The sequence below is a fragment of the Musca vetustissima genome, unplaced genomic scaffold (genome assembly GCF_032173495.1).
Source record: "Musca vetustissima isolate MV318-11 ecotype Yass unplaced genomic scaffold, APGP_CSIRO_Mvet_v1 utg5566, whole genome shotgun sequence".
NCBI classification, from domain to species: domain Eukaryota; kingdom Metazoa; phylum Arthropoda; class Insecta; order Diptera; family Muscidae; genus Musca; species Musca vetustissima.
In genome coordinates, this window is record NW_026877757.1 from 118,684 (window position 1) to 132,042 (window position 13,359).

The window sequence follows — 13,359 nt, forward strand, 5'->3', positions numbered from 1 at the left end:
TTCAAAAAATAAAATCACAACAACAACTCTTCAAAAAACTCCGCTGAAAATTATACCCCAACGTAATTTATTATTATTGGCATTATTATCTCTTTGCATTGTTTCGATTTTGGGAAAAATTCCAAAAAACAAAAAATATTTCGTCTAACACAAAAATCCATTCATAATGGATGTCTCCGAACCATTGCCATCCCCATCATCGGCAGCAGTACGGCTCATTGAGCCATTGTCAGCAACTGAAATGTCATTAACTCCCACCTCCACCACCACATTACAGGCAACGAGTGCAGCAGGTATGGCAACAGACAACACCACACCATTATTACAAACAGCTGCAAACAGCGCTGTCATAACAACAACCACAGCGATATCAACACCAACAACACCGAGGACAACCACGCATACACCGCGAGAAATACCCACCATGTATATATTGGATGATCTTTACGATGATGATTATATAGATCAATGTAAGTAGCTTTTTGTTGTAATTTTTTGTAGACAAAATTAAAAAAAAAAATAAAATAACGACAATACAAAAATCATATTTGGTTATTACACTAATTTACCAAAAAATTAATAATTTTTAGTAATTATTTTTAAATTAATTTTGATAACCTAAAGTAGAGTAGAAATTAAAAATTAGCCTTGAAAACTATCTTTAAAAAATTCACTCCTTAGGATATCCCTGAAAATATTAAAAAACCACCTCTGAGGATAGATCCTGAAAATTATTTTAAAAAATCCACGCCTTAGGATAGACCCTGAAAAATATTTTAAAAAATCTTCGCTTAAGGGTAGACCCTGAAAAATATTTTAAAAAACTCTTCGCCTTAGGATTGACCCTGAACATATTTTAAAAAATCGTCGCCTTGGATTACTCACTGAATGGATTACTCACTCACTGAAATATTTTAAAACATCCACGCCTTGGATACTTTACATACTTAGCTGGCTTGTTACAGAACGGTTGTTCCATAAGCCGAGCTTAAAAAGATTTCCAAGTGCGTTGTTCTTGTGCGCATATCCTCCATCTGATTCGTGGCCTTCCCATTCTACGGGAACCATCAGTAGGCTCGCTTTTATATGCCTTTTGAGCTGGGGCATTCTCATACATTCGCCGAACATGGCCTAGCCATCGTAATCGCTGCAGCTCAATACGACTGACTATGTCGATGTCCGCGTATATATTGTAAAGATCGTGGTTCATTCGACGGCGATATTCACCGTCAACGCAGATCGGCCCACAGATCTTTCGGAGAATTTTTCTCTCAAACACTCCAAGAGCTGCCTCATCTGCTTGCTTCAGATTCATATAACAGCACGGGTAGTATCAGCGTCTTGTAGAGTGTGAGTTTGGTCTGGCGGGAGGTGGCCTTGTTTTTGAGTTGTTTGCTCAGACCATAGTAGCATCTCACCATCGCCGAATTTCAAAACTGATGTCATTCGTTTTGTTTATGGCGGTACCAAGGTATATAAAATCTTTGACTACCTCGAAGCTGTAGTTCTCAAGTTCCACAGTTGGTCCGAGTCTACTGGACGTCTTGCGCGTTGATACCATCAGCTTGGTCTTCTCGCCGTTTACTGCCAGACCCTCTTTGGCAGACTCCTTCTCGATTTGTTCAAAGGTGGCTGTTACCGCTCTCAGTGTTCGACCCATTATGTCGATGTCATCGGCGTAGGCGAGTAACATATGATGTTTGGTGTAAAAAATGCCATTTAATGCCATGTTAAAAAGGTCACACGACAAACTGTCACCTTGTCTGAATCCTCGTTCGGTGTTGAAGGGCTCCGATAGGTACTTTCCTACTTTAACTGCTGATCTTGTGCCAGTTAAAGTTATCCTGCATAGCCGTATTAATTTTGCAGGAATGCCAAACGCAGACATGTCTTTATACACCTCTGAACGGATAGGGCTGTCGAATGTGACGAAAAGGTGGAACGTGTCGATGTGTTTTTCGTGGGTTTTTTTCCAGGATTTGACGCAGAGTGAAAATCTGGTCAATGGTGAATTTGCCAGGTCTGAAGCCGCATTGGTATGGTCCAATAATGTCATTTGACGTCGAAAAGCTGCAAACACAACATATAGCAGAAGCCTACTCCGCTCAACTTACCCAACTGCTTGAAAGCACCCCTTGGCTTCAGTCGTTCACACAGTACGCTGGATATTACTTTATATACGATGGGAAGGAGACTTATTACTCTATAGTTGGCAAATATCGTCTTCTCTCCTTTTTTTGTGCACGAGACACAGGATGCTGAGGTTCCAATCAATGGGCATGCATTCTTCTAGCCAAATTGTACTAATCAGGTGGTGCATACTCCTTCGGGTTGTAACCCATTGGCACCTGCTCGATTTGCTCACGCTCACGTTTTTCTTGTTCTTTTTTTTCTGAAAATACGTTTCTCCTCTCTCCTTTTCTCCCGATAGATCTCCATCGCATTACGTGTTGCTACTGTTCGCAGGGTTGCCCTATACGCTGTGTTTTTCATATCAGTAGCATTACGATACTCCAGATCGTACCACGGATTTCTTTGGTAAAAATATTTTTTTTAAATATTCACGCCTTAGTATAGACACTGAAAAAAATATTTAAAAAAAAATCCACGTCTAAGGATAGACCTTAAAATTATCATCTATGACTTTTTTTTTGTAGGCTAGTGTCATTTGGTGCATTGATTTATTTACATTTGTTATTATGATATGTATGTCAGTCGCTGGTTTTGTGACAAAACTTCAGTCGCCTGCTGTTGTTGTCTTTGGTTGGTGCAATTCTCTTGTTTGCAACTCTTATTTTCATAACCATAATAAACAATTACAACAAATGCAACCGTGGGATGTTTGTCTTTGTTCAAGATTTTCGCATATAATTTTCAATGGAAATTGCATTTTTGCAAAAAAAAAATAAATAAATAAATAAATAAAAAAATATTGTCACAATATGGCGTATTTATACTTACATGAGATGTTTTAAAATGACAAATAAAAATATTGCATAAAAACAACCTTTAGTTTATTTAAATAATTTTCAGACAAACTTTGAAATATGGCCAAAACACTTTCCCAACAAAATTATCGTTAGGACATCATTGGATTCAACAAAATTAAAATATGACTATAATTTAGAATTTGGGATTATATGTATATATTAAAGAGTTTAATATCCAAAGTCCAACTGACTTACAAACCCTCAATGTCAGTATTTCAATGAAGACCAGAAGGTCTTTTCTTAGATGTCCAAAAAGTTACATTATAGAAGTCTGGAAAATCTTCTCGCAGAAGGTAAAAATGCATCTTAAAGGAAGAGTAAAAGGTCGGCCAGAACGTATTTTCATATCAGATAAGAAGGTATCCTCCTAGAAGACAGAAGACTCATTTTTCTCATTTCTTTCTCCACTTAGCAGCATTTTGCTTCCAAAAAGCATCGTCATCTTATTCGATTAGTCCTTGTTATTTTAGTTTTTATTCCAGTGAAGTAAACGATTGGTCTCCTGTAACCTGTCCTAAATAATGGAACTGCCATCTATTGTTGCTTGGAAACAATACCCTCTTAAATTCTGTACAGGGGTTGGGGTATTTGCTTATTTAGTGTTGTCATTTATATTTTATACACACATTATCGCGTATTGATGGTTTTATTCTTAACATGCCTCTGTTATACCTATTTCCCCCTGGATATGTTTTCATAAACTATTTTGTCGATCTTTATGGTTGCTATGTCTTTGCTTCTATTCCTAGTTGGTGTAATCTTCAAGTATTAATGTTGATGTTGTTTCATTGGTTATTAGAATGTCAGGGGGCTTCGGGTGTATTTCAATAAAAAAAATATTCGAAAATCACTTTGAAATAATTTTTCGAACCCGCTTCGCATCGATATATAGTCTGCACAATATACACTGTATTCATGGTATACTAAAAAGTGGAATCTTAGAAGACTAAAAGTTCATCACATAGATTATCAGCAAGTGGACTTATAGAAGACCAGATTTAATTAATCATTGTTTTTATTCTCCAGCTAAGTAGATGATTGATCTGCTGTAGCATGTCCTTTGTGATGGGCCTGCCATCTATCGTTGTCTAGAAACTTATCTTCCTGAATTTTGTATAGTGGTTGGGGTCCTTACTGATTTAGTGTTGCCATTTTCCTCTGGGTGGCAATCACTTTAAATACAAAAAACCAAGAATTTTAATTCTGCATGGGTATCACTTTTGATACCGGATTTCCTTTAAATCGTGTTAAAATTGTATGAAAATAAAATATTTAAGTGTACAACTTTTTGGCGCCCAACTGTATGCATTTAAAGTTGTTCATTCTCAGAGAAACATCATCGCCATCTATAGTTCATACCACTTTTTGGTGCCGAAAAGTATACACTTTTGATTTAAAAATACCATCGCCATCTATAGGTCATAATTAACCATTAAACAGTTATCTGAAAAAAATAAAATGAAGTGCATACTTATAGGCTACAAAAAAATACTCCATACTACTTTTAGTGAGAGTATTAGGTAATTTGATACCGTATCCAAAAAATATATCATAACAGTAGAATATGGCGATTATTTATTTTAAATGAATGATTTATTGTAGAATTATTGTATAACATGAATGCAATATTGTTAAAAAAATGTGTAGTGTAACAGAATTGATTTGCTGCTAACCCCCCTCTCAGTTGAATGGTAATGTAGTTAATGAGTAGAAATGTTCAAAAAATATATGATCGGATTTTAATATAATATTTCGGTTTTTATTTTCATACAGCACGCCCAATAAAACCTCGTAAGTATTCGTTAATTGTTTCTAAAATATTATCTGCCTAAAATTATGCATTAAACATGACCGATGCAGGGATGTTACAATTACAAACTCACTCGAGGAATCAACCGAAAAAATGGAATCATACTTAGCTCCTATTAAATTTTATTAATTCGTTGTGCTCCGTCATGAGCAATCACACTAGGTCCAACAAGGAATTGATCGTCGACCAGATACTAAATTAGTTGTAAATAGTAAAGAATAACTTAATCGTGTATTCTTTTGGTCAAAAGAGTCGAAAAATAAATAATCTCAAATTGACTTATATATCCGCACCTGCTCAATAAAACTGAACTACTATGCCTGTCGATGCATTTTATTCAGAATGCAAATACTAACCTAGAATAAGTCGCTATTTAGTCTAATTCATGTTGCATTGCATTGTAGCGCTGCAAGGTGGGCGGCAATGTTTAGGTTCGATACATTATTTACGACAATGTATATGTTCGATATGTTGTTCACCCCTTCCGTAGCATACCAGTTGAATGGTAATGTAGATAATGAGTAGAAATGTTCAAAAAATATATATGATCGGATTTTAATGCAATTTTTTTTTTGGTTTTTATTTTCAAACAGCACGTCCTATCAAACCTCGTAAGTATTCGTTAATTTTTTCTAAAATATTATCTGCCTAAAATTATGCATTAAACATGACCGATGCAGGGATGTTACTTATGATGTTGAACCAGAGTATTCCTTTCGGAACGAACTAGTTCAAAAGAAATATTTCGCAAAAGGAAATATTGGTACTAGGGATAAGTAAATCGACTTTCGACTAATCGATTAATCGACTTTTTGTATTGAAAAGTCTAAAAGTCGAAGTCGAATTTTGATCTATAAGAAAATCGTAAAGTCGACTTTTCAAGATCGACTTTCGATTTTCTTCATAAATAATTGTTTTCTTATCACAAAGCTCAAATGGCCCAAAAATTGCACTTTCCGGAAATTTAAATTATCTGTTCACAATAATTCATATAAAAATCAGATATTTAATCGATTTTGAACAGTTTTGACAAAATCGAAAGATCGAAAAGTCGACTTTTTAGTCAAAGGCAAAGATCGAAAAGTCTAAAAATCGACTTTTTGGTCAGAGGCAAAAATTAAAAAGTCTAAAAGTCGACATTTGCGCTCGACTACGTATCCCTAATTGGTACTAGATTCCCTTTGCAACCGTACGCACTTTTTCTTTTGATTCCCAACTCGAATAAAATTCTCAAAATATCGAACGGAATGATTTCATAAATGACATCAACATATTAAATAATTTTTTTCTCTATTAAGAAAATATAGCACAACATATTCTATTTTTATTCTATGCAATCAACAATTAAAAAACAATCAATTAAAAATTAATCACGTCTCTGATAGACCCAGCAAATGTTCTCTTATCAATACAGAATCAGTTCAGAATCTTAATCATTGTCTAGTATTTAGTATGTCTAGTATTTTGTATGCAAATCCCCCTTTTGGCAATGGCATTTGATAAAAGTTCCAGCTGCCAATTAAAATCGAAAAGGGATTGAAATACCTTGACAACCTGCCTACAAATAAAATTACATGTATCTATAACTGGCGCCATTCAAGCTGTCAACTTTGACATTTTGTTGTTTGAATTCTAGTTTCTAAAAACACACACAATACCTTAATTTGTTTCCCGACAAAACAAACAAATATACAGAGATAAATATATCCCCAGTAATGTAACCAATAACAACCTAGTGCACTTAATACATATTAATGAGTTTTTTTGTTAGACATACATGTATGTATGCATTCATAAATATATAAAATAATGGTTAATACACTGAGCGAAAATCATAGGAATATAGAAAAAAATTAATTTCCTGAAAAAAAGATAAAGGAGATAAAAGAAATCTATAAGATTCCAAATGTAATGCATAGTTTTAGGCAAAGGGAAGTTGAATATTGTCAGCTGGAACTAAAAAAATGTCAAACTAATAGAATAAAAAAATACAAAAATTTTTTAAATTATTGTTTTTAATTAAATTTTCTAAAAAAAAAAATTGAAGGGAATCTATAATATGTGATGCATATTTTTAGGCAAGCAAATGCGAAATTTGTCATATGGCATGATTAGTTTATCAAAAAACAAATGTATATAGCAAAAAGGGGCGGTCCTGACTTCTTTGATACTGGTTATTATGAAAGTAGAATAAAATAAATTTTTTTTGAAAAAATATCAAGGGAATATATAATATAATAAATGTGATGCATACCTTTAGGCAAGCAAAGATAATTTATCAAAGAGAATGGATAATTTATCAAAAAAAAAATAAATAAATGTATATATAAATAAATGCAGTACCCTGACTTCTACCCATCCTGACTTCTACCAAGTTTCAGATACACTGTACTCATGATATACTTGAAAGTGGGCTCATAGAAGACTAAAAAGACCTCAATTTAATAATCATTACTTTTATTCCAGCTAAGTATTCTGTCCTAGGTGATGAATCTGTCATCTATCGTTTTCTAGAAACGATATCTTCCTGGATTTTATGTAGTGGTTGCGGTCCTTACCTCCTCATTTGGCTGGCGCCATCTATCGCCATATAAAAACTAAGAATTATATGTCAGTCCTCAGGCTTCCGCAACGCATTGCCTCGATTAGCCCTTGTGTTATTTAGTTTTATTCCAGATAAGTACTGAAATAGCCTGTTCTAGGTGATATAGCTGTCATCTATTGTTACCTAGAAACAACGCCTCAGCGAATTTTGTGTGAAGTCCATAGATTATGAGAAAGTGGACTTATAGCAGATCAAAATTGGTTAATCATTGTTTTAACCCAGATAAGTAGATGATTGGTCTGGTGTAGCCTGTCCCAGGTGATGGGGCTGTCATCTATCGTTGCATCCATGAATTTTGTACATTGGTTAAAATCCTTGCTTATTTAGTGTTGCCATTTTCATCTGGGTGGCGCCATCTTCTTCCATAGAAAACCAATAATGATATGTCAGTCCTCTTGGCAGCAAAAGGCTTCCGATTATCCCTTGTGTTATTTGCGTTAATCAATGTGTTTTTTTATTATTCCAACTAATTAGATGGTTGTGCTGCTGTAGCCTGTTCTAGGTAGTGGTGCTGACATCTATTGTTGTCTAGAAACAACGCCTCAACGAAATGTGTGCATCGGTTGGAGTCTTTGGTTATTTAGTGTTGCTAATTTCCATGAAGAAAAGTGCTGATGCAGAGGTTTATTATTAGAATGTCAAGGGGCTTTGGATGTTTTTCAACTGCATTTTTTTTAAATATTCAAATACCTTCCCTACCAACTGATAATAATGATAATTTATCTCAAAACACATCAGTTCTCATTTTATTTCTCTTTCGAGATGAGCTACATGATCGAAGTTGCAATGAAACGGAAAGCCAGAAAGATACTACATTCCCATCATTATGCGACGCGTTTCGCCGTTGGTTAAGCGGTTCATCAGGCATATTGGGCAATGTGGCTTACAAATGTCGTTACTTGATATGTTGTATTTATATCGAATATTTTTGCGAAAGTGCATCTACGAATTAAATTCAACCATGTCAAGGTTCGGACATTTGGCATCACACCAGAACGTCCATTTTTAGAACAGATTTTTCTTGTTTTGACGGACTTATTTCCATACAGACTATTTTGCATCCTTAGAAAGATAAGGAGGTGACTTTGAACGCTAAGGCGCCGGACAACAACAGCTCTCTTTAAATATCAAAAAATACCTTTAATTGGATAAAACCAAAATTAATTTTATTTTTTTTATTTATAAAATTGCAAGTGTGATGCACACTTTCAGGCAAACAAATATGAAAGTTGTCATCTTGCATTTAGAATTTTAAAGATAATAATTTCACTTTCCTATGACTATGAAGAACCCTAATTTGTTACCTGGATCCTTAATACGTAACTTACATTTAGGCTATTTAATTTCTTCTTGAATAATGAGGGTCATGTATATTCATATATGTATATATTTTTAATTAAAAATAAATATTATAATTACCTTCCCAACTATTAGAAATAAAAATCCGATTCTATTTTCTATTGCCAATATTTATATATTTTTGAATGTCCCTGATATCTCTACTTAGACTTCATGCGGTGCATAAATACACATTAATAATAAAAAAAACAAAAACACATCAACTGGATAACCTTGCCGATGACATGTTTGAAATTTAATTGCAAAAAAAGCAAACAATACACACACTTAAATATTATTGGCCATAACTATTCAATTAAAAGCATTAAATCGTAAATCCAATACAAACGATAAAAAATAATGCTATAAGAAAGGTCAGTGACTCAAAGTACTTGTAAACATTATGTTTTCCTGCATGATAGAGCTTTTGTTTTTCGTTCGGTAATTTACAATGATTTAAGTAAATTCTTTAATGAATGAAAACAGAAAACAAATATTAAAGACTTTAACAGAAACATGAAATCAGCAAAAAAATTAAAACTGAAAAACAAAGAAAAAAATCATGAAGCATTTTTGTACAAAACTGCAATGACCTTAATTATAGTTAATTTACTCAAATGCTGATGTTGTTTTTGTTGTTATTTTGTGTATTCTCAATTTCCTGTTTAACTCTCAGACTATGAAAACAGTTAATTGCATTTCATATACATATATTTTTTATAGTAATTCAATATAAGTATCAAAAATAGAGAAAGGGAAAGAAAATGCATTCCATTGCCTAAAAGTATGCACCAGACATCCAATGTATACTTGAGTTGCTCAATTTCGTTCCTGAATCGGGTCGATCTTTTTCAGTTCACTACTTAATTGAAATCAACAATTTTTAGGTTTTTGTTCAATTTGTTATTTTTTACTTATCAATGAATCAACACTGAATTCCAAGGAACTTGCTAGAAGTCGGAAATATATGGATGAAAGGAACTAGTTCCATTTAAAAAAAGGAACGAGAAAGATCGATCAGCTCCGTGAACTAAATTGGCCGACTCTAAGGATGGCACATAATAGGAGTGACCAAGCTGACAGAAAATAGCAACATTAAAATATATGAAGGGACCCAGCCACTGCACACAAATTCAAAGAGGCATTGTTTCTAGGCATACAGTGTGTCAGACCACAAACTAATGTGTCGAAACTTTTTTTGAATTTGGTTTTCGATTTTTTGAAAAAGAGGCTTATACGCACCACCAAACAAAATTCATCCGAAGCCCCCATAATATTTTAATAACTAATCTCGGCAATAGCACCAACACATGAGGATAACACAAAACAGGAATGGCGGGAGTTTGTTCCACTCAGAGGAATATGGCAACCCAAAAATATAGGAAAGATCCTAATTTGTTGTACAGTACACAATTCATGGTAGCGTTGTTTCTAGACAACGACAAATGGCAGCCACATCACCTAGGACAGGCAACAGCACACCAGTTATCTATTTAGCTGAATAAAAAAATGAAATGATTTATAAAACTCACACAAAATTCAAGTAGGCGTTGTTTCTAGACAATGACAGATGGCAGCCTCATCACTAGAACAGGCCACAGCAGACAATTCAATGATTAACGAAACTCATGCAAGGGTCTATGCTTCCAATAGCAGTAATAAAAAATATTATGGTGTATAAAGTTTGGATCGGATACTCTTGAAAATTGGTCGGTATACAGTGTGCCAGACAAACAAACTGATGGATCGAAACTTTTTGTGAAAGTGGTTTTCGAATATTTGCAAAAAATGCTTATATGCGCCTCCATACAAAATTCATACGAAACTTTCAGACATGTTCTAATAAACAAGTTCGGCATTTTTACCAACACATGAGGATAAAACAAAATAGGAATGACAGTTGTTAGTTCCACCCAGAAGAAAATTCATGGTGGCGTAGTTTCTAGACAACGACAGATGGCAGCCACATCACGTAGGACAGTCATCTACTTAGCTGAATGAAAAAAGAAACAATGAAATGATTAACGAAACTAACACAGGGGTCTATGCTCCCAAGAGGAGTAACAGAATAACGAGAACGATAGTAAAACAGAAGCAATTATGCAATTATAAACGACTTCGAAGTTGTTAGGGAAATCCCAGAAGAATTGGACAGATTGTCTCTTTTGGCGTACCATCACGTGGACCGATATTGATAATTTTGGTTGGAAGATTTCACCCAAAATATAAAATTGCATACAATTCGATTGAAAAAAGTGTCTAAAATATAGATTGATGTGGGCTCCGTTATATTTTTGGGGGGCTACCCTGAAACTTGGGCCAATCTTGATAATCTTTTTGTGGGGAGATTTTTCTACTCAATAAATATCCAAAATATTAAACATTCGGACAGACATAAATGTCTTAATCTACATAGAATTATATTCTGATCAATTATATTTTTATAAAAGTGGGACCTATGTAATGACGTTTATCCGGTGGATGCCTTTGAATACGTTTTTCCTCAGATTTTCTCAAGAACTTTTGAAGATATAGCCGATTTATTGTGCCAGTGGCGGCTGAAGAGCTTCTCAAACTTTAAACGCGTTTTTCTCCAAACATTGGTTTTGCGAATAGCGGGCACCATAACTCAAAAAATAATAACGCAATCGATTCCAAATTTTTACACGTTTCTCTGTGAGTGTATAGCTATCGTATGAACTAGGATAAAGCCAATCGGTGAAGATCTTCCTTATTTTTTAACTTGGTTTTTATTTTGTCATCTGTGAAAGCATGGGATTATATCAAAACCATTGATATCCATTCAATTTTGCAAAAATGTTGGAATTTGAAATACCTTTCAATGCAGTTACGTTTTGCTTTGCTAAGGGGGGATATCCAAAGGGGAGATACAGAAAAAGGTCATAAATCCTAAACCGGTTTTTATTGAAAAAAATAAATCTTGTATAATTCATGATAATTGGTATTTGCTTGAAGTTGATAGTTGTTTTTATTTTATTCAATACCGTGTTGTTGTTATCGTGTGGTTGTGAAATGTTGGCCCATTGAATTGTTGCGATGGGGCCAAAGTAAAGGTAGAAAGAAATTGCAAAGTTTATTTTATTTATCACTTGAACTTCAAACCAGTGAATAGGAAAATGTTTGCTCTGGCTTTAAGGCAAACATCTAGAAGATAATAAATAACAAATTTCCATTCAAAAAATTGTTTTATTTTTTTAACATTCGAACAATAGATTTTGCGACAAATTATTGCCAATACACGTACAAATATGGCAAAAGCAACAATGTCAATGGAATTTAACAAACAAAAAATAAATAAAAATAAAACAGTATAATTTTGAAAAATTGTGTTAATTGTAAACACTTATTGTGATTTTTTGGTCTTTATTTTGAAAAATAATTTCTATGAATATGTTATTAGTGAAAAAAATTACACCTCTGGCAAATAATTAAGGAAAACAAATAATTGAAATAATGACAACTTGAAGTTTTTGTCTCAGGTGTAATCGATTACTCGCTGAGGCCATTGAAAATAAAATATTCAAATAGCCTACGGACTTTTTATTAATAATATTTTTTGGGGGATTTTTATTGAGATGCCAATTTTATAGAAACAACAACAGGTCTCAGTTCGCGAAGAATATTTTTTCTGTAGAAAAAACAGACCTCAGTGCATGGAGAAATTTTGTCAATGGAAAAAATATGAAGTTAATTTTCGGAGCATTTTTTCTATAGAAAAAAAAATCTGACCTCCATTTACAGATAATTTTTTTCAATATAAAAAAAATTATGGTTATAATTTCACGAACGTTTTTTCTTCAATAAAAATTAGATTTTTTCAATTTCGCAGACCTCAACTTAACTGAGGTGCATTTTTTCCTATAGAAAAAATCTCGCAAGCCTCGCTTTACCTAAGGAGCTTTTTTTTCTGTAGAAAAAAAAACGCAGACCTCAGTTCACGAAGAATTTCTGTAGGAAAAAACAAATTTCAATTTAATTTTTATTTTTTAATGGAATAATAAGAACTCAGTTCTCAGAGAATTTTTTCTGTAGAAAAAAATCAGACCTACATTTACTCGCAGGCCTCAGTTCACTTAAGGGAATCCGAAAATTCCAACGGTGTTACAAAGAGTACATGTCTGGCTCTCGTATGAACAAGGATTATTGACTTCGCTCTAAAATTAACAAAATGGCGGACCTTTGAAAAAATATTTTTGGAAAATCGCCGATTTTCACCAAAAACCAAGTTAAAAAATAAGGAAGATCTTCACCGATTGACTTTATCCTAGTTCATACGATAGCTATACACTCACAGAGAAACGTGTAAAAATTTGGAATCGATTGGGTTATTAGTTTTTGAGTTGTCGTGCCCGCCATTCGCAAATGAGAAAAACGCGTTTAAAGTTTGAGAAGCCCTTTAGCCGTCACTTGATGCTGACACAATAAATCGGCTATATCTTCAAGAGTTCTTGAGATTTTCACTTGAAATTTTGTAGGAAGATTCTTGAATTAGTGTAGATTCGAATTAAATCAAAAAATTTTTTGACCCCGAGAATGGGGGGTCCCCTTAAGTATGTTTTTTTTTTTCATAGAAAAAAATCTCGCAAACTTCAGTT

At 33.6% G+C, this 13,359-nt stretch overlaps 1 protein-coding gene across 1 annotated transcript in view; it reads left to right on the plus strand.

The window, feature by feature from the left end:
• The first annotated feature begins 357 nt into the window (after positions 1-357).
• Positions 358-13,359, plus strand: part of LOC133322441 (mucin-2) — an 85,545-nt gene continuing 72,543 nt past the window's right edge. Inside the window, exon 1 of the mRNA XM_061531439.1 lies at positions 358-470. Coding sequence (XP_061387423.1) covers positions 425-470 — 46 coding nt within the window. The 5' untranslated portion in view covers positions 358-424. The remainder of the gene's footprint in view (positions 471-13,359) is intronic.